This window comes from Macrobrachium nipponense, chromosome 15, assembly GCF_015104395.2.
Source record: "Macrobrachium nipponense isolate FS-2020 chromosome 15, ASM1510439v2, whole genome shotgun sequence".
Classification (NCBI taxonomy): domain Eukaryota; kingdom Metazoa; phylum Arthropoda; class Malacostraca; order Decapoda; family Palaemonidae; genus Macrobrachium; species Macrobrachium nipponense.
In genome coordinates, this window is record NC_087208.1 from 84,240,544 (window position 1) to 84,266,486 (window position 25,943).

The following is a 25,943-nucleotide window of genomic DNA, read 5'->3' on the forward strand; positions in this document are numbered from 1 at the left end:
TGGTGCCCAGATCAACCAATCGTCGAGGTACGCTGCTACCATTATCCCTTGTGTTCTCAACTGTTGAACTACCACTTCTGCTATTTTCGTGAATACCCTGGGGGCTATATCAGACGAAGGGCTTCACTTTGAATGAGAACTTCTGATTTCCTAGTTTGAAGCCTAGGAATGGACGGAAGTGTCTGGCTATAGGGATATGATAGTATGCGTCTGTAAGATCGATAGAGGTTGTGACGGCCCCACGGGGAAGTAAGGTCCGTACCTGCGAGATGGTGAGCATTTTGAACTTGTCGCAACGAATGAAAGAGTTTAGCTTTGACAAGTCTAAGATTACCCTTCTTTTTGTTGAGCCTTTCTTTGGCACGCTGAACAAGCGACCTTGAAATTTTTAGATGCTTGACTCTCGCAATAGCTCCTTTCTGAAGGAGTTCCTCCACATAATCTGTCAACTCCTTTGATGGTATTTGATAGAATGATTTGTTTGGAGGAGGATCTTTGATCCAACTCCAATCAATCCTTTGGACACGATGCTCTGTGCCCATTTGCTGAACCCCCACCTGTGACGGAAGAGGAACAGCCTCCCTCCTACCTGGGGAGCCTCACTGTTGTTTGAGCGGGTTTGACCTCCGCGCCCTCTCTGAAGTGCTTGCCTCTTGCAGCTCTTCCTGTGCCTCGGTTGGCGAAAGTGACCTCTCGCTCTGCTCCCCCTAGAAAAACCTGTTGAAGGTTGGTAGGCCTGGCTTTCATACATCGAGTTGAAGGCTGGCGAGACGGTGTATGAGGTCGAGGGTTGATTTTGAGGAGACAACAGGAGAATGGGCGTGTCTGCTTTGAAGTTGACGGCTGTCCCTGTTGAGTAACTGGGACGGCCTGGACGAAATGTTGTTGTTGCTGCTGTTTTTGATAGGGTTGGAATCTCCTACCAGTTTTCTTTAACTTCTTACCAGCAGCAGGGGCGCTCTCTTGTGCTTCCTCTTGGAAGAGACTCCCCATCTGGCTCTAAGGCTCTGGTTAAGCCTAGCAGCCTCGTGATGCACCTCATTCACAGAGGCTTCTGGGAAGAGGTCCGCACCCCACATGCTGGAAGCTAGGAGTCTATTAGGCTCATGCCTAATAGTTGCCTCCTGCAAAACATGCTTTTCGGCAGTTCCTTCTGGCTGAGAAGAAGCAAAGGCATCAGCTTGAACCGACTGGAGCTGGGATTTAGCCAGTATTTTAAAAAGCGGTTCCGTAGCATAGGAAAGAGCAGCCATCTCCATAATGATAAGGGAGTTAAGAGATCTCCCAAATCTTGTGCGGGCATCGAATCTGCCTGAATAAGGCTATCAGGCAGCCTCGGGAGCTTCTTCGCCCAACTGATCCATCGCACAGTCTGGCTTCAGCTTACCTACTGAGAAAGTGGCAGGTAGGTTCTCCACAATTCTCGAAGGACGGAAAGAGCGGAGATGTTGATTTCGCCTCTCTCAACTGTGGCATGGGCTCGTCTTCAGGACTGCTTGTAGAGTCGCTTGTACTATCTTAGTAGCGAATGGAAGAGAAGCCTCCTCCTCCGTAGCAAAGATAGTGAAGGGGCTCTTGAATGCCTGGAGTTTGGTATTGGTACAATCCCAATCCTCCAGGCAGTGAACCCATTCACTCTTGTGCGTGATCCCTACATACAGCACAGTCTCTCTAGAAATCTTATCCCTCTCTATTGAGAGCAGTTACCGTAAGCCTAGCATACCCTATGAAAGGCTGAGTCGGTCCGGGAGGGTAGAACTCGAAGTCCTCAATCCTTCTTGTTCCACACTCCGGGATGGAAATCATGCCATCCTTGAAGGGGCATAAGCTGCCACTTTCCAGGGTTATCCATAGAGAAGGCTCGGTAGGGATTTCATAAGGAGGTAGCTGTAGGAGACCAGTACCTGCTACAATGGAGCTCGTCTGAGGGGCCTGAGTGAGGCCAGCAAAGCGGTCATCATGCTCCCTAACTCGGGTAGAGAGGTCTTGTTATGGACTGACCAGATGGTTGATCGTACTGGACAGTTGAGCAAACATTTGCTCAAACTTAGTACCAAGAGAGCTAACCATCTCTCCCACTTGTTGCATCACTACCGCTGAGAAAGTGGAGGGATCAAAAGAGCTAGGTCCCGCCACCCCAATAGGAGTTACGGAGTAGATCCGGTAGAGGTAGATGCCGGAGAAGGCATTGGCTCGGCCGGAGCGCCGAGCCTTATCTCCTTTAGAAAGCCCTTGCTTCTTGAGCTCTTTGAATAGGAAGAGCTAGGCTTCGCTTTCACCGCATCGGCGTAGGATGTCGTAGACTTCCTAGCCGAAGAAGACGACGACTTCTTTAGAAGTCGTCTTATGGAGGGTCTTCTGTTCTCTCTGTCCCTTCACCTTGGGGGTACAGAGAGAGCGGGTGAAAGAGAGAAGGGATCTCAGATCCCGTGAAGCCTTGGAAGGAAGAAGAAGAAGGAAACAGGGGAAGAAGATCCAGAGCGCCCAAGGGTAGACCTTGAGCGCCCGACACACCTACCTCAACCAACAAATCCTCCGCCACCTACCGCCATAGGCTCAGATTAAGGTCCAGGTTAAGCTACATCTGGGACCGGCTCCTGCGTCGAGACGGACCCAAACGCCTGCTGCACCTCCCGCTGAATGGAAGCTATGAGTGGGGCTGCCGAGATGGGGTCCACGTACCCCGTCGCCTTGCCTCCGGGGAAGATCTGGATGGCCAGCTTCTTGTCTAATACATAAGGCTGGCCCTTGGCGGCGTTCTTTCCGAAGCCGCCTACCCAAGCTTTCAGGGTTGCCAGAGCGACTTCCTTCACGGCGGCAGCCTGTAAGAGAAGGCGGATATGAAGCTTCTAGCAGCGGAGATACGGTGGTAAAGAAGCTTAAAACTAAGGGTTAATCATTGGATAATAAGAAAAAAATGTCCAGGAGTTAACTTTACCCCACCCAAAAGCTGACTCACGAGGTCATAGCAGATGGTGCATGCCTCAGGGTGCCAAACGATCATCCCGTTGTGAGTAGTGCACACTGGCGTGGGTCCTACACTCTTCATGGGCGCAGGGGTCGTACAACACAGCGTTGCAACCTGGAACCTGGCAGTTGGTAGCCTGTAAGTGGAGAGATACATGAGTATCAGAGTGCACACTTACAGCCTAACATAGACTCCGCTGCATGCCGGAGCATGTAAGTTAGATTAAACTAGTGCTCCGCCGCAATACGTGTGGTTAGCTAGGCGGTTGGTGGGGGTCTGAGGCTTACGCCGGAGACAGGAAAAAGGTTCCAACCAGGGAGTGGTGAGGGGCCATGAAACCACGACGGAGATAGTACATAAAACTAAAAAACCAATAGTCATCGTATCAGTAAGGGTATATCCATATAGAATGAGGTATAACACTTTCCGTCTACTAGAGGAGTGCCCGGGTAAGGAGCGAGCTCTCCTCCGGTAGCGAAAATCAGGATATAGTAGGCAAGCAATAAAGACCACTAGTAAATTCCCACCCCGCCCGCTGGCGGAGCCAGGTGGACCTATAACCGAAGGGGCTCCCGGCTTCAGCGGGGGCTCCGTCCGTTAAGGTAGGGGAAGGGTTGGGACTGGGGAAAACAGGGGGGGGAATCCCGACGTGAATACGGCGGACGAGAGAGAGAGGGGGGTGGCCTATCCCCCGTCCCTACTACTACTCGCCAGGTAACCCGGTACCCGAGACAAGTGGTCGCCCTAGCCCCCAGCTGGTTACAGAACTCCTTGGCCCCCTCGGAGGAGAGGAGGTAGGGCTACGGTGGTTGTTCATGACAACCAAGGAGATCCACCAGACCCCTCCCTACCACATGGTAGGGAGGGAAGGGGGAGGGTAAGGTGCCTAATGGGACAACGTGAACGTAGGTGGCCTAGGCCGCGATAGCAACACAACCATGGAGGGGCCACGTGAACCAGACTGTACCACACATGGCACAAGGCACCTTGGCTAGCCTAGCACCCTAAATAACACTGATAATAAATAATACATCGTAAAAAGATAGAAGAGACACTTGAGTAAAAGAAAAAGAAGCCCAGGAGGAGGCGAACTGATCCGAAGAACAGTCGACTACTCGGAGCCAGCAGTAGCCGATGAAGAGCAAGAGCTGGGATGCTGGGCCAGAAAACACAGTATAGCCTAAATACCAAACTAAGAGAAAAAAGGTAAAAGGGCTGTGTCCTAACTATAAAAGCGAGTCATAAAACGATGAACGTAAATATATATATAGCCCATAAGCATAAGATGTCCCAGTATGAGACTGGGAAATCTTAACAACACGAGCGGCACAAGGCCGCCACGAGTCAACCGGGAGAGGACCGTATATGACCTAAAAAATGGAAAATACTGGTCCCTGGAAGACTGGAATACCAAAATTACTACTTATGAGGCACTTAACTAGCCGAAGCGATTGCAGCACGTTCCATCGTAAATAGAGATAAATCCAAGCGGAAACAACACAAGTGAAAAAAAAAAAAGATGCAACTAGCGTTGTCGAGCTAAAGATTAAGGATGTACGCTAGGGTCGCTGCTCTCCGTGTGGCGTCAGTGGTAGTAGTAGTAGCGGTCGCATCACCCTTTAGTATCAGCTCTCTCAGGTGGGGATTTTATGTTGGAAGGTCTAAATGGTAAATGACTCGTGGTAGTGATCCCACTCGCCCCTATTTCCATACCGACAACACTTCTTTTATAGAGTGAGCGAGTCAGTTTTACTGACATTTTCTTGATTTTATTTTTTCTCTGGTAATTTTAGGATAATTTTACCTAGAAATAATGAACTTAAGGATATTTCATAGGCCGACACGAGCTGAGCCCAGAAATGCAATTGTAAGCTAAAACTCTTACATTCTAGTAATATTCAATCATTTACCCTTATTTTGCAACAAATTGGAAGTCTCTAACACAATATTTCGATTTATGGTGAATTTATGGGAAAATTTTTTTTTTCCTTACTCCGCGCGGTGGTAACTTCCGAAAAAAATCATAAATTTTTTCGTCTGATTGTTGTAATGTTTGCACCATTTTAAATTAGCCGCTTACATAAAATTTTATGTATGAAAATGTGCGCAATTTCATGTAGAATACAACAAAAAACAACCCATGATTGTAGCTTTTATCAGTTTTGAAATATTTTCATATAGATAACGATAAATAGAAAAATTTATCCTTCGGTCAAATTTAACTCTACCGAAATGGTAGAAAACTGCAATTGTAAGCTATAAACACTTACAGGCTAGTAACAATCAATCAATTACCTTCACTTGCAACAAACGGGAAGTCTCTAGCACAATATTTCGATTATGGTGAATTTTTGAAAACATCTTTTTTTTGTAGTCCGCGCGTTACGAATTCATGCATCATTTTGTGATAATATTTTCTCTGTGTTGCCTTGATCTTTTTACAATGTGTTATATACCAAAATGATTGCAATTTAGTGTACAATACAGAGAAAAGAAATTAACTCGTTGCTTTAACTGTTTTGCTCACAGCGCGATTGTATACAATTATATATGAATTTTTTTTTCGCTCTGTCATATACAGGCAGTCCCCGGGTTACGACGTGGGGGTTCCGTTCTTGAGACGCGTCGTAAGCCGAAAATCGTCGTAGGCCGGAACGACGCTTGGACATATGTCTTAAACAAAAAAATAATAAAAAAAAGTTATAAAAACCTTACTTGTAATCCTTTGGTTACACTACATGTTGTTTCCTGTAGTTTATGTACAACCTGGAGTTATTTTCATAAAAGAATGCTGGTTCTTGAAGGTAAAAAAAATAAAAACTATTGTAATCCTCTGGTGACACTACATTCTTGAAAAGTTTTTATGTACAACCTGGAGTGATTTTGCAAAATCTTGAGGGCTACAAGAACAGCTGATTACTATTTACGTATCATATAGACTAATTAAAGTAAATGTATCTTTAAATAGGCTTATATATTAAAAAAGTATCAACAAAACATTTCCTGCCATGAGTCAGAGGCCCGTTTAATGAAACGAAACACTTCTCTTTGTCCTATCTGTTCAGAAAATAAACGTTAGTTCAAATCTCCGATACCATTGGTTAGCCAAAGCCGTCTCTCTCCTCTCTCTCTCTCTCTCTCTCTCTCTGATCAAATTACAATGGAAACTGACATACGATTGCCCTAATATACGAATGTTTTGAGATATAACAGAAAATTTGCGAAAATACAAGCTTGATATACAACGAAATATTTGAGATACGATTTTGCGATGAGTGTTAGTTTTTTGTATAGGCGACCGATAAATGGCGTTCAGTCTGTTGTTTGTTGGTGCTGCATGTTAACACGTCGTTGTTTAGTTCGTTGTATTTGCGCCTATTTTTCGTGTTATTTTGTCTATTTATTATTAACCATGGGTCTCAAAGCTAAAGACAAAGCAGGTGATAAGAAAAAACCCAAGAAAATGATTTCGATGGAAGCAAAACATGAAATTATAGCAAAGCATGAACGTGGCGTTCGTATCGTCGATTTGGCAAACGAGTATGGTCGAAATCCATTTCTCACAATATCCACGATCATCAAGCAGAAGGAAGCTATAAAAACCCCCGAGACCATTGTTGCCAAAGCGTCTCTCTCTCTCTCTCTCTCTCTCTCTCTCTCTCTCTCTCTCTCTCTCTCTCTCTCTCTCTCTCTCTCTCTGATCAAATTACGTACTGGATAATGTCTCTCTTTGGATACTTCGATTTTGCCAAATATTGAGGGCTACAAGAACAGTTGATTACTATTTACGTATCATATAGACTAATTAAAAGTAAACGTATCTTTTAAATAGGCTTATATTATTAGTATCAACAAAACATTTACTGGCATGAGTCAGAGGCCGTTAACGAAACGAACACTTCTCTGTCCTTAAACTCGGAGCGTCGGAAGACGCCTCTCTCTCTCTCTCTCTCTCTCTCTCTCTCTCTCTCTCTCTCCTCTCTCTCTCTCTCTCTCTCTCTCTCTCTCTCTGATCAAATTACTGGATAATGTCTCTCTTTGGATACTTGGAATTTGCGTTGTAATCTAACCAGAAACTTCGTTTTTGTTATTATTACTGGAAACAAGCAATGATTTTTCATTAATTTGCGCTTTTGGACTGTTATATGTAAACTAGTATGTATTCATTCGCTCGGAAAACTAGTTCCGCATATGAGGCGTCACTAAAAAACATAGAAAAATACAACATAAAAAGTGTCGAAAAAGCTATCATAATCTCAAAATTTTTGTTGTAATCTAACCAGAAACTTATTTTTATTAATATACTGTGCTAAACTATAAAGGATTTTTATCATAGTATGCGTTTTTTAAAAGCGTCGTTAACTCGGAGCGTCGGAAGCGTCAGCGTCGTAACCTCGGAACAAGCTTTGTAAACCCAGGACGGATTTTTCCATTGAATATTTAAGAAAGAGCGTCGTAACCTCGGAACGTCGTAAGCCGGAACCGTCGTAACCCGGGGACCGCTGTATTCCAATATTTATATCTGATAATGATATATTTTTTCATTTCTGATGGTTGCATACTAAACTTCAGACAATGACAAAGAAAGGAGCCAAAAAAAAATGAACTCTTAATCTTGAAAACTGCGTGCTGTGATTTTTTGAAAAAAAAAAAAAAAAATTCACTTCGGCGCTCACTCGCAAACCGCCGCCGGCATACGGGAGACAATTTTTAAAATACCGCTTCGGCGTCAAGGCTTAACCGAGTCCGCCGATAACCTGGGACTGCCTGTCCCTGAAGCTGCAAAAAGAGGCACACCTCTATATTTAATTTGCATTTTATATTGCTGGTTCTCCACACAGCAATTCTTTGTCAAATTAGGTATAGTATTGTCGTACATCTTCGGCTCCCTAAACGGGCTTTGGCAAAAAGGGGGCATTCCCTGAATGTCAAACTGAACTCACTCCATATTGGATACACCAGTGGAAGTCGCTGCGCCTGAGACCGCTTAAGTATATTGCAGAACCACGGATTTTCCTCGGAAATCATCGGCTGGAATTAGTGCACGAATTTCCATGTTTGGGTCACATTAGTATGGACGGCCTAAAAGATACGGCAGACATAGAATAGAGGCGTCGTAAACTATGTGCAGCTAGCAACATGATTGCAAGGAGGTTTGCCTTCTGTCACCGAGACATGAAACTGCTGCTCTTCCGCTCGTACTGCTACAGTATATATGGGTGTTCCCTTTAGACAAACTATATCTGAGAGACCATGAAACATATCACTGCTGTTTACAATGACATTCTGAGCCGTCTCACAAACACTCCTCGGTACCACTCCGCCACACTGATGTTCACAGAAAGCTGCCTGGATTATTTTAAGAATCATTATAAGGAAAACAATGTCCAGGCTGACCACCCGAGTGAGAGAGAGCAACAGTTTGCTCATATAAAGCATCTTAAGCAGTGAGGTAAGAAGATCCACATTGTGGGAAAGATGGGAAAATGAGGCATTTGTTTCGTAAATGACTTGATCTCTATTTTTGCAAAGTGTCATCTGAGGAATCTGTCATTATTATTATATTTCTACAATTATTGTTATTATTGGCATTTCCTTTTTTTCATTGTTACTGTGAATATTATCAGTACAGGCAGTCCCTGGTTATCGGTGATCCAGTTTTATGGCATTTGTCTAGTACCATAAAATCAGAGGTTTATAGCGCCATAACGGGACAAGTTCTGGTTATTGGTGCCATAAGGGTGCTTATGGCGCCGATAATTGGTTATTGGTGTCGTAAATCATTGAGTTTCGGTTAATGGCAGTTTTTGCTCATCGGCATACCCCCGGAACGGAACCCCCACCAATAACTGGGGACTGCCTGTATAGAGTTTTACAGAGTGTCATCTGCAGAATCTGTCATTCTTATTATATTTCTATGATTATTGTTATTACTGGTATTTCCATTTTTCATTATTATTGTGAATATTATCAGTATAGAGTTTTGCTACATTCAATTTTTGTATTTACCCTTCTGGACCTAACCACTGTAACCTCCCAAGGTCCCTAGCTGGAATGTAATTGTGTGCAATCTGTTCACTAATTGTTATATTTTTTATATATTTTGTTTTGCTATCTCAGTACAAGTTATTACTGTTATATTACCATTATAATGTACTGTCTTTTATATTTCACAGCAACTGTATGGATATTGCTGATTAATTGTTTATAATTTTTTTCCATGTATCTAGATTGTGTGTTATTGTCTATACTTTTATATTCCATGTATATGGCCTTGAGCTGAAATTATTATTATTATATATTTATTTATTTTTTTTTTTTTGCTCTATCACAGTCCTCCAATTCGACTGGGTGGTATTTATAGTGTGGGGTTCCGGGTTGCATCCTGCCTCCTTAGGAGTCCATCACTTCTCTTACTATGTGCGCCGTTTCTAGGATCACACTCTTCTGCATGAGTCCTGGAGCTACTTCAGCCTCTAGTTTTTCTAGATTCCTTTTCAGGGATCTTGGGATCGTGCCTAGTGCTCCTATGATTATGGGTACAATTTCCATTGGCGTATCCCATATCCTTCTTATTTCTATTTTCAGATCTTGATACTTATCCATTTTTTCCCTCTCTTTCTCTTCAACTCTGGTGTCCCATGGTATTGCGACATCAATGAGTGATACTTTCTTCTTGACTTTGTCAATCAACGTCACGTCTGGTCTATTTGCACGTATCACCCTATCTGTTCTGATACCATAGTCCCAGAGGATCTTTGCCTGATCGTTTTCTATCACTCCTTCAGGTTGGTGTTTGTACCACTTATTACTGCAAGGTAGCTGATGTTTCTTGCACAGGCTCCAGTGGAGGGCTTTTGCCACTGAATCATGCCTCTTTTTGTACTGGTTTTGTGCAAGTGCCGGACATTCACTTGCTATGTGGTTTATGGTTTCATTTTTCGTATTGCACTTCCTACATATGGGAGAGATGTTATTTCCGGCTATCGTTCTTTGAACATATCTGGTTCTTAGGGCCTGATCTTGTGCCGCTGTTATAATTCCTTCAGTTTCCTTCTTTAGCTCTCCCCTCAGTAGCCATTGCCACGTGTCATCGCTGGCTAGTTCTTTAGTCTGTCTCATGTATTGTCCGTGCATTGGTTTGTTGTGCCATTCCTCTGTTCTGTTTGTCATTCTCCTGTCTGTATATTTCTGGGTCTTCGTCTACTTTTATTAGTCCTTCTTCCCATGCACTCTTTAGCCACTCGTCTTCACTGGTTTTCAGATATTGCCCCAGTGCTCTGTTCTCGATGTTGACGCAGTCCTCTATGCTTAGTAGTCCTCTCCCTCCTTCCTTTCGTGTTATGTATAGTCTGTCTGTATTTGCTCTTGGGTGTAGTGCTTTGTGTATTGTCATATGTTTCCTGGTTTTCTGATCTATGCTGCGGAGTTCTGCCTTTGTCCATTCCACTATTCCTGCGCTGTATCTGATTACTGGCACTGCCCATGTGTTTATGGCTTTTATCACATTTCCAGTGTTGAGTTTTGACTTTAGTATCGCCTTGAGTCTCTGCATATATTCTTTCCTGATCGTTGCCTTCATCTCTTGGTGTTTTATATCCCCTCCTTCCATTATTCCCAGGTATTTGTATCCCGTCTCATCTATGTGTTTGATGTTGCTCCCATCTGGTAGCTTTATCCCTTCAGTTCTTGTTACTTTGCCCTTTTGTATGTTGACTAAGGCGCGTTTTTCTATTCCAAACTCCATCCTGATGTCCCCAGATACAATTCTTACAGTCTGGATTAGGGTATCTATTTCCTTGATGCTCTTACCATACAGCTTGATGTCGTCCATGAACATCAGATGGTTAATTCTGTTGCCTCTTTTCTTGAGTTGGTACCCAGCATCCATCTTCTGTAGTACTTTTGCCATGGGAATCATGGCTACTACGAAGAGTAGTGGGGACAGTGAGTCTCCCTGGAAGATCCCTCTCCTGATATTAACCTCTGCTAGTCTTATTCCAGAGCTTGTAAGTATTGTATTCCAGTTGCGCATTGTATTTTCGAGGAAGCTGATGGTGTTTTCCTCTCCCCCATATATTTTCAGGCATTCTATTAGCCATGTGTGTGGTATCATCATTATTATTATTATTATTATATTGTGTTGGTTTTTGTGTTGTTTCTTGTTCTTTATTGGCAACCGATGGGTATCTGGAATAAAGAAATTGGCTAATAACCTGTGACTGTAACTCGGACCAAAAATTAATGTGGGTTGTTGGGGTTTATTTATTAGGAGGTAAACCATTTTGTCACCTGTCAGTGTCTTTTGTAAGGCTCCTTTGAGGATGAACAGCGGATTGCTAATAAAAAAATTACAGGATTTGACATGAAAAACCTATTTTTGTTGTTGTCACATCTATGTGAGTGAGATGTAGTGAGAGCTGAGGCAGTCATTGTAGGACAGGAGATAGAGCCCTCCTGTCCTTAGTCCTTTATATTCTATCACTGTGGCAACAAGCACCATCTTGTTTTTCCCACGTCAAAACCTGTTTTAGAAAATAGGCAATTTATGTTTTTTTTATTTATGATTACAAAGTACGTAAAGCTTGTTTGATATGTATAACAGCAACCAAGTTAGTAACACACACATGATTATAGACATTTCATTGTAATATTACTTCAATAATCTTATTCAAATAAAAGTGCTCTTTTCCAGTTTGCATTTGTGTCAGAAAGAACTATTACAAGAAATTAGGTATTGTAAATATTGCTTTATTTTTTTCAGGTGGCCCATTGTGTGTGAATTTTACAGAAGGAATAAGATGTGGTCTAGAGTCATTACTTTTGAAATCTGTTGATTCAGCAGTGCATTCTGCCAATATATTATCTAACTGTAAAAGGTAAACAAATTTTTATAGCTTTCTGTTTTTTAGGTAAGTTAGTTTGTTTTCTTGTGGTACTGTCTATATCATTGTTACTTCAGTCTTGAAAAAACAGTTAAGTTAAAAAAACATAATTTGCATAAACAAAATCAAAACAACATTCCATTTGGAAATGAAGTTTCACCTTCACCAAAAATTGTAAATGCTAAGATCATTTTAAAAAGGCATACCTGATTCATTAGTGAACATATTTTAATACTGATTTCTCAGACGATTTACCCGTTTCCCACAGTTTACTTACCTAAATCTGTCATGCAGTCGGTTAATCCATAAGGGATACCAATTAGTCACCCTTATCTGGCACACTGCAGGATGCATTGCTTTCTGCCTTCTATTGTTCACCTGTTCGTTTCAGTTTATCCCACTTAACCATTCAACTTCAGTTTCTATAACTATCATTTAATAAAAAAAAGATCTCTCTGGGTAAGCTTGTGGAAGTCTCATGATATAACTCGGTGGTCTCGTAAAACTGATTTATAATTAGTAGAGATAAATACAGTCATTTCAGTAATTTCGCAATGCTGACTGGAGGGATTTGTTCTTAAGTGAGATGAAAATTGGAGCAAAGAGGTTGGGCATTTTATTGGTAAGAGACCAAAGGAAATGGATGCAAGATAGATGGTCCAGCAGCTTAATGACAATTTTAGGCTGAATTGTGCTTTTTTTGCTACAAGCATGAAATTTTGCACAGAGGTGCCTTTTGATGCCCTAAAAAGATATAGATATGGAGACATTTGACAGAATGGGTGTAAATAATTTTTTTCTACCATTTTTCAAATTGGCCACCATAATTGCTCATTCTGTCTATCTTTGCTTTTAAGATAACTGAAATAACAGTTTTGGTTGTAACATATATTTTGGGGTCAAGGAATTCATTAAAACAAATGAAAATACTCTAGACTTTATAGTTTTAATAATAACTAGCAGGTGGCCTGGCGGTGGGCAACCGTAGGCCGGGATTGTTTGAACCGTAATATGTATCATCGTTCTGTTTCATCTTAGAAGAAATGTAAGAGCATTTTTTGAATCCTTGCGAAAAGTTCTACCAGAAACATTTTTTCTTTTTTCTCTACAACTAATATCAAAGAAGTTAACATGGCCGGATATCCAGATGGAAACAGCACCTGGCTAAAATCCATCTGCCTAATATCATCTTTATTTTTCATTGCAGAAGAAAAGTAAGAACATATTTGGAATCTTCAAGAAAAGCTCTATCAAAATAATGCTTTCTTTTTTCTCTATGAATAATAATAATGAAGTTAGCATGGCTGCATATCTGGCTGGATATGTGGATCAAAACAGCCACCAGTATAAACCATCCCCTATAAAATGTACATATTTATATGGTCTGACTTGGTTCAGTTCGGTGCAGTAGTTCTGCCGTCTTTAGCAAACATACATACATAGTCTGACCGTCAGCTTTGTATTATATGTAAAATATAAGATAATAATTTATTATTGTTATTGTTGGTACTATCAGTATTAATAGAAACAGTAATTCTTGAGACCAGAAAAACACTAGGTTGAAACTTTTCTAATAATCTGTTTTATTTGCGATATTACTGCTGATGCAAAATGAAAAATATAAGTGCTCCAGAAGAGCCTGGAACATCAACTCAGCGACCACCTACACTACCAGTTGATTGGACTGTGTATTTTATGGAAAGAAAACATCTGAGCCACTGCAGTGCCGAGGAAAATTAAAGCCATCCGATTTTGGGTCTGGATACACACATTAACTAAAAACTTGGATCGGTTCAAAGAGCTTGGTAGTATTCCTCTACAATTAAATGTGTCTAAGCTTCATGAAAGTAAAGGCATTGGACATTGTCTGAAAAGCAATGGTGCATTGTGGCATAAATCTTGTTTTTTTAAAATTTAGTAATACTGTGGTAAAAAGAGCAGAAAAGAAACGTCATCTGAAGCTAGTTCCACAAAATATATCCAAAAACATGACGTTGTCTCCTCAAGTACTCCTAGTTTTTTTTTTTTCTTTTGTGAAAAGTCAAGAAAATCAACAGGACCAAAAACTTTTAGCAGGTATGAAAAGTGAATGTGGTTCAGTGGGACTGACAAAAAATGCAGCAGCTCTTAGAGGGTGGACAGTAGGCGGACCTGAGGTTGCAAGTCTAGTAAATGCATTTTATATAGTGTTGGAAAATGAGCACCAGGTATCCAACACACACACAGAAGTCTTATAACACCACGAAAAGAAAAAAGTTAACAAGCTGCTTTTATGAAATGTGTCCATTTGCTATTGGAAGTTATTGAAGACTATTCCTGGAAGACAGTAATGATCTTGTTACAATGCACAGCAAAAATATTGCAGATGCCTCAGTTATGAACACTATTAAAAAAACTGAAAACATTGGGAGGCTCAATATTAAGCCTATATTAAAGAAAGAATTGTTGAGAGAACAGTCCCTCTTTCTGATCATATCAAGGAAAGCAAAATGCCCCTGATGTTCTGCTAGTTCAAAAACACGGGTTGCTAGTTTATGAAGTGACTACCCTAATTTGTTTTCAAGACTTTACATTTAATTCCAGACAAAAGATGGAAATCTTGAGAATTTCTTGAGTTATGAAAATCAACCTTACCCTCCATCCGAATCACATTTGGGGAAACTCCAGCCTTGTATAAAATCAAATCTTTTTCAGTGTTTAGAGAAGTTTATAGTGCCAATTGATATTCGTCCACCTGTAGATGTTACCATTGTAGATGGAGCTGCAATAGCTAATGTATTAAAGCCTGGCACTTCTAAAACATTTGCAGCATATGCCAAAGATGTCTTTTTGCTGCATCTCCAGAAACACTTAAAGCAAAGTATATGTACCAGTAGAAAAACCTCATGTGGGAGCAATACCTTATGGATTCATTAAAAACATCTGGAAGAGAGCATCATGGAAGAGGTGTAAGATGACTAGTACAATGGACACTACAATTCCAGCAAATTGGCAAGAGTTTCTCTGCATTGATGAAAATAAGACTGAACTGTTTGAATATTTTTCAGAGCAATCAATGTCAATTGAGAGCAATAAGGTTATCATTACAACTTCTGGACAGAAAGTCCTTTGCAACAAAGAATATGAAACAGCCAGATCACAGCTATATGAGCATTAAGAGGCTGACTCCAGAATGATATTACATCTCATGGATGCAGTTGTAATAGGGCACTTTTGAGAACAGTCGATACAGATGATGTAATTTTGGCAATAGCTTTTGTTAGCCAACTCGCACTCGATGAAGTGTGGATAGCATTTAGAGTGGAAAGAACTTTCTTTACCTTCCAGCACATGATATAGCTGCACATCTGGGGTCATTGAAATCCAGCCGTCTACTAATTTTCCATAGTATAACTGGTTGTGATATTGTGTCCTACTTTGGTGGAATTGGGAAGAAAACAGCGTGGCAGCCTTGGAAGGCATTGACAAAGTCACAGCAATATTCTATACACTATCTTGTGCTCCTTCTAACATTACTGAGGGTTCTTTTAATGTAATGGAACGATTTGTTATAACAGAGGTAAATGGAGCTAGACAACAGCTATTTACAGAGAGGAATAGGTTTATAGAAAATATTCCCCATACAAAAGCTACTCTTAAAGAACATATTAAAAGTGCGGTGTATCAAGGAGGACATGTATGGGGACAGGGTTGTGTACCATCACCACTACTTCCAGACCCAAGCCACTGGGATGGACTAGAAATGCCAATGACCAGTGGGAACCAAAGTGGACAACCCTCACACAAGTATCCAAGTCTTGCCGAGAATTGTTAAGATGCGGCCATTCAAAGGGTTGCAAGGAGAGATGCAAGTGTTACAGGGCATCAATAAAGTGTAATGCCCAATGTAAATGTATTGTATCATGTGAAAATGATTGAATTCAGGAGTACAGTATAACATTTTAAGGAATTTCAAAGAAGGCTTAATTCGCCTTAGTTGATAGAATATTGGTATATTGTAATTAAATTCAGATGTGGATTTCAATTTCTTTTCTCCATGATTATGATAAACTATGGAAACTATATTTTTTTTCTTCACAGTGGAGATATTTTAGTGTCTATGGAATTTTTTTATTTCTTAACATAGGTTTACTCGTTATATTTACCATTTAACCTATATCAGAAACAATTTTCAATATGCCAATTTGATTTGATAAATATGGTTTCAAGTCACTCCAAAACTAGGAGACCTAGAGTGTTTTCATATATACTTGAATGAATACCTTGACACCAAAAACATGTTATGACACCAAAATTGTCATTTCAGGTATCATAAAAGCAAAGATAGGCAAAATTAACAATTATGGCAGCCATTTTGACCAAAAAAAATTTTTTATACCCATTTTGTCAAGTGTCTCCATATCTATATCTTTTTAGGGTATCAAAAGGCACCTCTGTGCAAAATTTCTTGCTTGCAGCAAAAAATCCACAATTTCATCACTTAGCTGCTGGACTAAGAGGATAGAAGATGGGAAAACAACATTGCTTATTTCCTGGTATTTGATAAAAGTGAGAGGGGAAACCAAGCATCTTTGTATATTTAGCATATGCTGTCACATGTTTTCATCAACTTATTTTTGAAGATTTGATGTGATGAACATTGTTTATTTCTTCATAAGTTCAAATATACAAGATTTTCTTGTATGTAATTCAAATAGGTATTGGGTATTTACTCAATAGTTCAAAGAAATTCCCATTATTTTTACAATTAAAAAATGCAACAGCTATTAAAAAGCTGAAATAATGAAAGTATAAATTTAATAGTACATATACTATAGGCTTATGATATTGCTCTGTTGGTCTTGTGGCCACATCAGTATCCATTGCTGCTTATGCCAGACCATTAAGGTTGGTTGTTACTTTTTTATGCATAGCACTAGACATGGTTTCCTTCTGGTGTGTGGGCTTGCTATGTGTAATATGTGTACACTTTATTTTGATAAATGAATAAAAATGCTCGTGAGGATGCAAATAGTCAAATTGTGATCCAAGAGTGCATTTACTACATATTTACTATAAATATCTTTCTTTTTTAATCTGAGGATTGTAGCTCTTCTGATGCATAGTTGAATATAGTATGTTTGTTTTTATTTCAGCCGTGCAGAAAGCAGTAGAGTGATAGAGGCAGCAGAATCAGCCATGCAAAACATTGCACTATTTTTGAAAAAATTTGTTAAGCTTAATGTAAGTTATGAAACAAATATGTTGTTAGTAGTAGCTTCCTTGTGGCATTAGAAGTCCTGTTGCCTTTTAAGTGAATGTTTTAACATTTAGGTCTAGATCTGTTTAAAATTCAGTAAAAGCTTAAGGTTATGATAAAATTGTGATTTGTCATGATGTTTGAGATGATTCAAATCTTTGGCAAGTATAGCATTAGGTTTTGCTGAATTTATTGATTAATTCGGTAATTAGTTAATTTATGTATTTTTGATGCCATTACAGGCAGCAGTTGAATATGGAAGAGAAATCACTGAAGATGAACAAAAGGATATTATAGATGAATGGGTATTCAAGGCAGAATCGGCTTCAGAGACAATAATCCAATTACAAAAATCTTTGGTAGACATTGGAGAGCATATTGAGATGCCACAAGGTAAATTATAACTCCTATGTGAAAATAAATCTTGCAATTTGAGTTATTTAGAAGGAATACATTTCTCAACATAAGTTTTGTTAGGTATATTACGATGCAAACCTTGCTCTTCTATATGGATATACATACCTTCTATAAAAGCTGCTCTGGTCATTAAAGCTAGTTAACAAGGTAGCTAGCCAATGGTAGATGAGTGAGGAGGTAGAGGACAAAACTACTCAGTCAGTAGGAGTCATCAACGTGACACCATCAACACGTCTTATCCAAAAAATATCACTGCTGGTGGGCAGAAAGCCTTTCTGCTTCAGTACAGGGAGTCCCCGGTTATCGGCAGGGGTTCTTTTTCTGGGGGTGTACCAATAAGTTAAAACCACCATTAACCAAAACTTAGTGATTTATGGCGCCATAATGGCACTTACAACGCCAGGTGCACCCTTATGGCACGCCATAAGCATCTTATGACGTCTCTGCTAGGTATGTTATGGCGCCATAACTATTATTGGTGCCTTATGGCGCCGGTAACCAAAACTCAGCCTGTTATTGTGCCACAAATTGCCGATTTTATGGTGCAAGACAAGCCCCATAAAACCGGATCGCTGATAACTGAGTCCGCCGATAACTGGGGACTGCCTGTAATGCATCAGACAAACGGTGACCATTCAAGTTAAGTTGCGCCTTATTTCTAAGTAATGGTTCAGATGTGTGTTGTTGTAGGATGCACAAATAGATGGAGAAAGGGAAGCCTAGTATCCTGGCATCGTATTCTCAGATAAAGTGACAAGGAAAGGAGAAATAAGTGGCTGCCAGCCACTAACTGTCCAACTCATGAAAGGCTTAAAGAGAATTAATATGAAAGAGAGCAGTGGGACAGAGCACTTCGTAACCTGGCCTAAATTGCTCAGGAGGTATAAGGTAGAGCTCTTGCTCAGTAAATGAGTCATAGTATTATGTACTAAGTTTCAAAGACCCACGCTATAGCCCAACCATGTCTACACTACCATTAAAAGTTCGTCTGCCAACAGATGTAATTCGTCCTATCTTTCAAAATATTAGAGCATAAAACCATTTTTGGATTGAAATATTCAGATTTACATATTTTCGTTGACATTGTTTCAGAAGACTGCTCAAAATGCTTGCGATTTCACTACATAGAAAATTTAAAACTTTATTACTCCACCACATTCCTATATAATTATTTATTTTAACCCATATACTAACAATAAATACATATAATTATTATTCCATGATTTTAGAGGAAAAACTAACAATAGACTTCACAGGAGCAACAGTTGGGATTCACAGAAAATGGATTTGAGATAAAGGACCAATGAATTTCAGACCATTCCACTATTGAGAGGCAGTGACACAGACAGCTTGCCCTCATGTGAAAGTTGTTTGAAGCTAATGGATTCTAAACCTTTATGGAAAGCAAAATAATATTTATTTAATTCAAATATTTATTGTTGCCATGAAATGTTTTTTCTCTCATGGTAAGTGAAGTTAACAGACAAAACCTAAAACATAAGCAACTTTGAGAATATTTTTTTCACATTTTGAGAAATTAATGCAGCACTACACAAGAATACATATACAATGTAATAAGCAAGAAAGAAGCCTTACCCTGTCATACATGTACAATGTGCATAAATCACTTTACAAAGTTAAATTAGGTGAGAGGATCGTCTGCCATGTTCGCTTCTGCCCACCAGCGTACCGCGCATGCGCCAGATATGCTTCATTTGTTTATAAGCATATTGTTGGCATTCAGTTTTTCAGCTAGTAAGCTGTGAGACATGTGAGTTGCAGCTGAACTGCCTAATCATTTTGATTGTTGAAGAGCTTAGTAACGAACTGCAATATTTATTTGGTTACCTGCCCATTGGAAGACATACAGCATAAAAAACAAAGTCCAAGAAAGTGCCAGTACTAGTGTCTTATGAGAGTAACACCTGCTTTTCAGTTGACCAACCCTCAAGGGTCTCCCTTGCTGTGACCCCTGTTTCATCTGCCCCAGCAGATGAAACAGGGGTATTCTTGGGTTGGCAGATGACCAATCTGCTCTCTCCTTAGACAGGACGGTTGATGATGCAATGGCTGTTCCTGCTATGATAATGGGGCATTTATAGGTTTCTGCCTTTCCTGATCTTGCTCTGGCAACCACTTCAAAGCATGCCAACAAGGCAAAAAGAGTTGCTGAAGGCTCTATCACTTTTCCTGGGGTAACGGGTGACCCTCCATTATTTTTGGGACGCTTAGTTAAGAGCTTTACAGTTGCCTTGTTCTGTGTGGAAACTTCTGCTTCAGCAGTAGACTCTTTCAGGGAAACACTTGTTGCTACTGCCCTTCTTGCATATCCTGCTGCAACTTCTGGGAGGTCTGTATCAACTCCATATTTAGTAGGTCTTGGAGTGGTTAGAAAAGTTCTCATTTAGAGAAGGTTGAAGAAGCACAAGCAATACTTTTCCTCCTCTTTTCTTTTATTTTCCTTTCTCCTCACTTTCATCTTTTCATTCTGTGTTCTCAGACTCCAAATCAAGGAGGTTGCCCTCTACAAGAAGGCTGAGAACTGTTCTTGTTGAAGTCACTCTTTATTGAAGAGTGACAATAGCAAAGATACAGTGACCATATGTGTGAACAGTTGACCATGGGTGAAACAAATGGCTGCTTATGGCTGGTCATCAGCTAGGTCTGGGGGTGTGGAAGCAGAGTCCAAGCATAACTTGTCCTGTTTGAAGTAATGTGCACTCTTGCTTGCCTACATTGGCCAAGCCTGGCTGGATCCATGACTAGTTTCAGGAATGAGGATTGAGGAGGGGAATATTCCTAGTTTTTTTCAATTAATTAATTTATTTATTTTATGCAGTAATTGCCAAGGTCCTTTTAACATGAGTCGTCTCCCACTGCTTTGGTAGCATGTTATGGATCTTGTAGGCCGGAAAGTCCCTCGCTAATGGAACCATATTAGTCAGAGTAGGAGAGGCAGTGTTGTGAGGTTATAGGGCTCATTCATAAGCATAATGACCCGGGGGAAACAACCTATCACTCCATATTGCTTCCTGTCACAAACGTGAAAAACTGGTTTCTTTATATAATTTTCATAGAACTGGTCCACAAGAAAGCCCAAATTCTGGCACAGGGCCCTGCCAGCCTCAACATCATATATGCCAAGCTCCACATGCTAGTCTGGGAATTAAAAAGCGAGAGAGAGAAAATCCGCCCATTCATTTGAATGTTAGCATTTAATTTTCCCAGTTTGTTTCATCTAAACTTTGTAACATGGTGGTTCTGAGTTCAAGGCCCATCATGGGCGGATTTTCTCTCTCTTGCTTTTTAATTCCCAGACTAGCATGTGCCCTTGGTATAACCCTATAAAATATTATAGATTTTTATACATAGAAAAAATACAGTATCATAAATTGTGATTTTTGTCAAAAGCAAAAGGAATCTCCCAGATGAATAGAAATGGAAATTCAGTTTGCAGTAAAGGAAAAGATAATTCTTCCTGTGGGGAGTCAGTTTAAGCTTGAGCCAGTGGAAAATGGTTACAAGGTAGTACTTAATTGGTGGAGATAACAGATAAGCAAGTGGATACCTCTCACTTGCTCAATGTTGCCATTCATTTTTTCTTCAGCTGCCAGATACACACTACCCTGTGTTTTCATTGGACTGGATAAGTAGTCTGCTACCCATGTAACTGCAATTACTTTACTTTTGTTCTTTTTGTGCTGTGTACATTTTGATAGTAATTTAGTCAATTTTAGCTGCCTTTTCTTTTATTATGGAGAGGAAACATTACTATTGCCAATGCAAAGAACTTGAAGACCATGTGGTTGCTTAATGATCTCCCTTTTTTTTCTCTCTCATAGGACCAGTTTATGATATTGAGAGGTGTAGAGCAAAGTATAGTGGTTCTTTTCAACTGTCTTGTTAGGGAATAAATCAAACAATCAGTGATTAATCTGTGTGCTCCTGGTTTTATTTGCAATACATCAAAGTTGTTAACTTTCAACAAGCCTGTAGACAATACTTTCCTAAACAAACCTGCTTAACAAGTAACTGACTTACCTAAGAACACAGTCATTTATTTCCCAATTATTGATTTATGATGGCCATCATACTTCTGCTAGCCTAAAAGGTTAATTTCTTTATGAATTATGCTTACAAAAGTCTTACGACAGCCCCTTTGGTAATATGAATAGTGCACAAAATACTATAATGCACAGCAAGACCAGCTTAGAATTCTCTTTTTAAAGCTTAATATGTTACAGAATTACCAAAACTGTTCAGAAGTATTTCCAGTCAAGCCTTTAGTTAACTAATCACTATGTGCACAGTATTACATTGCAGTCACCTTCCATCAAACGATCCATAGAGCTTTGAAGTGCACTCCATAAGGCTGCAGTTTTGTCCCCTATGTACCAGTAAACGTTTGGCTTTTAAGATGATGCCACAGTCTCATTTTAGTGGCTCTCAAGATGATACTACTATAGTCCCACCTCTAAAATTGGCCATTCTGTGGCCCCACATGTCTCAGTTTTAGGATATTTTTGGATGTTTGCTTCATAAATACATGAGCACAGTTTATTTCCAACAAAAACATTCTGTTAAACTTAATAATAGTACAGTAGAACCCCAGACCTCGATGCTAATCCATTCCAGAAGAAGCGACAAGATGCGATTTAGTTGAGCTCTATATGAATTTTTCCCATAAGAAATACTAACTGAAAATAGATTAATCTGTTCATGACCACAGTTATTATCCTAACCTTACCTTTTTATACAAAACATTACACATAAATATACACATAAATTACAATTAAATAAGTTTAGTGTTAAATAACATACTGTATTTGATGCATATTTTTCATTTTTAAATACCAGACAGGCAGTCCCTGGTTATCAGCGGGGGGTTCCATTCCTGGGGATGTGCCCATTAGCAAAAACCGCCATTAACAGAAACTTTGTGATTTATGGTGCCATAATGGTGCTTATGCTGCAGATAACCAGTTATCAGTGCCACAAGCACCCTTATGGCGTGCCATAAGAATCCTTATGGTGCCATAAGGTGCCTTTTGGCACCAATAACCAGAACTCGTCCAGTTATGGCGCCATACATTGCCGATTTTATGGCGCTAGACAAGCACCATAAAACCGGATCGTTGATGACTGAGTCCGCCGATAACCAGGGACTGCTTGTATACTCTATTAAAACAACTGCCCTATGTATGCCCAATGCGGCCATATTACTGATGGTTGAATGAGCGCTATAGGGTAGGCTAGGTACATAGTATGTACTGTAAGGGGTTGGCACAATTATTGTTGCTAATAATAAAACATTGAAAATCAAGCCTAATTATGACAGCAAATTAATAAAATATTAACCCTTAATGGACAGATTGCTCCTCGGGAATAGCACTAACAGCTTTTGGGTGGTGGATGGATTGATTCTGTAGATAAATTATATTAACCCTTAAACGCCAAGCCGCTGTTTCCCAAAGTGTCTCGTATGCCGGCAGCGTTCGGGAGTTAGCGCCGAAGCTGATAAAAAGTTGTTTTTTTTAAATCACAGCACGCTTAGTTTGTAAGATTAAGAGTTCATTTTTGGCTCCTTGTTTTGTCATTGCCTGAAGTTTAGTATGCAACCATCAGAAATGAAAATAATATCATTATCATATATAAATATTGGAATATATGACAGCGCAAAAAAATTTTCATATATAATAGTATACAAATCACGCTGTGAGCAAAACGGTTAAAGCTATTGAGATAATTTTTTTCGTTGTATTGTACACTAAATTGCAATGATTTTGGTATGTAACAAATTGTAAAACGATCAAAGCAACAAAAAAAATATGATCACAAAATGATGCATGAATTCGTAACACGCGGACGTTAAAAAAAGTTTTTTTAAATATTCACCATAAATCTAAATATTGTGCTAGTGACTTCCTGTTTGTTGCAAAATGAAGGTAATTGATTGAATATTACTAGACTGTAAGTGTTTTAGCTTACAATTGCAGTTTTTGACCATTTTGGTCAAGTTAACCCTCTTACGCCGGAGCGGTAAATAAAAAATTGTCTCCCGTATGCCGGAGGGGTTTCGGAGTGAGCGCCGAAGCGGAAAAAATATTTTTTTCAAAAAATCACAGCGCGCTTAGTTTTCAAGATTTAAGAGTTCATTTTTGGCTCCTTTTTTTGTCATTGCCTGAAGTTTAGTATGCAACCATCGGAAATGACAAAAATTATCATTATCATATATAAATAATGCAATATATGATAGCGCAAAAACGAAATTTCATATATAATTGTATTCAAATTGCGCTGTGCGCAAAACGGTTAAAGGTAACAAGTTACTTTTTTTTCGTTGTATTTTACACTAAATTGCGATCATTTTGGTATATAACACATTGTAAAACGATAAAAGCAACACAGAGAAAATATTATCACAAAATAATGCATGAATTCGTAACGTGCGGACGTAAACAAATATTTTTTTCAAAAAAAAAATTCACCATAATTCTCTAAATTGTCCTATGAAGAGACATTCTAATTTTCTTTCAAAATGAAGAAAACAAATGATTGAATATTACTATACTGTAAGAGTATTAGCTTACAATTGCAGTTTTCGACCATATCTGACGAGTTAAATTTTACCGAATGTCGAATTTTTTTATATATATATTTTTTATATGCAATTATTTCGGAAATAAGAAAAGCTACAACCTTCAAATATTTTTCGTTTTATTCTACACAAAATTACGCACATTTTCATATATAAAACTCTATGAAATGCCTCATATGAAACGGAGCAAATATTCCGAGAATGGGACGTACGCATTTCAGAGATTTGTGGCGGAGAATCCGCGCGCGGAGGGAAGGAAAGTTTTTTTTTTTTTAAATTCACCATAAATCTAAATATTGTGCTAGAGACTTCGAATTTGTTTCAAGATGAAGATAAATGACTGAATATTACTCGACTGTAAGAGTTTTAGCTTACAATTGCGTTTTTTGACCATTTCGGTATAGTCAAATTTGACCGAACGTGGTTTTTTTTCTATTTATCGTGATTTATATGCAAATATTTCAAAAATGAGAAAAGCTACAACCTTCAATTATTTTTAGTTGTATTCTACATGAAATTGCGCACATTTTCATATATAAAACTTTATGTAACAGCTAATTTAAAATGGTGCAAACATTACCACAATCGCACGTATGATTTTTTTGGAAGAGTTACCGTGCGGACATAAAGAAAATGTTATTTTTGTCATAAATTCACCATAAATCGAAATATTGTGCTAGAGGCTTCCAATTTGTTGCAAAATGAAAGTAAATGCTTGAATATTACTAGAATATAAGCGTTTTTGCTTACAATTGCGTTTTTCGACCATTTCGGTAGAGTCAAAGTTGACAGAAGGTTGAAATTTTGGCAATTATCGTTATTTATATGAAAATATCTCAAAACTGATAAAAGCTACAACCATGGGTTGTTTTTAGTTGTATTGTGCATGAAATTGCGCACATTTCCATATATAAAACTTTATATAACGGCTAATTTTAAAATGGTGCAAACATTACCACAATCACACGTATGATTTTTTTCGGAAGAGTTACTGCGCGGACGTAAGGAAAAAGTTTTTTCATAAATTCACCATAAATTGAAATATTGTGCTAGAGACTTCCAATTAGTTGCAAAATTAAGGTAAATGATTGACTATTACTAAAATATAAGAGTTTTAGCTTACAATTGCGTTTTTCGACCATTTCGGTAGAGTCAAAGTTGACCGAAGGTTGAAAGTTTGGCAATTATCGTTATTTATATGAAAATATCTCAAAATGATAAAAGCTACAATCATGAGTATTTTATTGTTGTATTTTACATAAAAATGCGCACATTTTCATATATAATACTTCATGTAACGGCTAATTTACAATGGTACAAAAATTATGTTAATGTGACGAAATAATTTCCGAGATGTGTCACAGATACTTTTTAGTGCGGCAAGAAAGAAATTCGCGCTTGCGCGCCTGCATAACAATATACGTCCAGTCGGCACACGGGAGACAAAAAATGTCGACGTAAAATACGTCCAGTCGTCGTAAGAGGGTTAAAGTTGACAGAAGGTCAAATTTCTTTTATTTATCTTGATTATGAAAATATTTCAAAACTGATAAAAGCTACAACCATGAGTTATTTTTTGTTGTATTCTACATGAAATTGTGCACATTTTCATGTACAGTGTTCCCCCGTATTCACTAGGCTGTAAGATTTTTAGCTTACAATTGCGTTTTTTGACCATTTCGGTAAAGTCAAAGTTGACCGAATGTGGTTTTTTTTTTTCTATTTATCGTGATTTATATGCAAATATTTCAAAAATGAGAAGCTACAACCTTCAAATATTTTTTGTTGTATTCTACATGAAATTGCGCATAATTTAACATAGTGCAAACATTACAA

General features: G+C 38.9%; 1 protein-coding gene across 1 annotated transcript in view; it reads left to right on the forward strand.

Annotated features, from left to right (window-relative positions):
* LOC135226737 (uncharacterized) overlaps positions 1-25,943 on the forward strand; it is an 80,727-nt gene that overhangs the window by 26,436 nt on the left and 28,348 nt on the right. Inside the window, exons 7-9 of the mRNA XM_064266446.1 lie at positions 11,733-11,847; positions 16,989-17,076; positions 17,335-17,485. Coding sequence (XP_064122516.1) covers positions 11,733-11,847; positions 16,989-17,076; positions 17,335-17,485 — 354 coding nt within the window. The remainder of the gene's footprint in view (positions 1-11,732; positions 11,848-16,988; positions 17,077-17,334; positions 17,486-25,943) is intronic.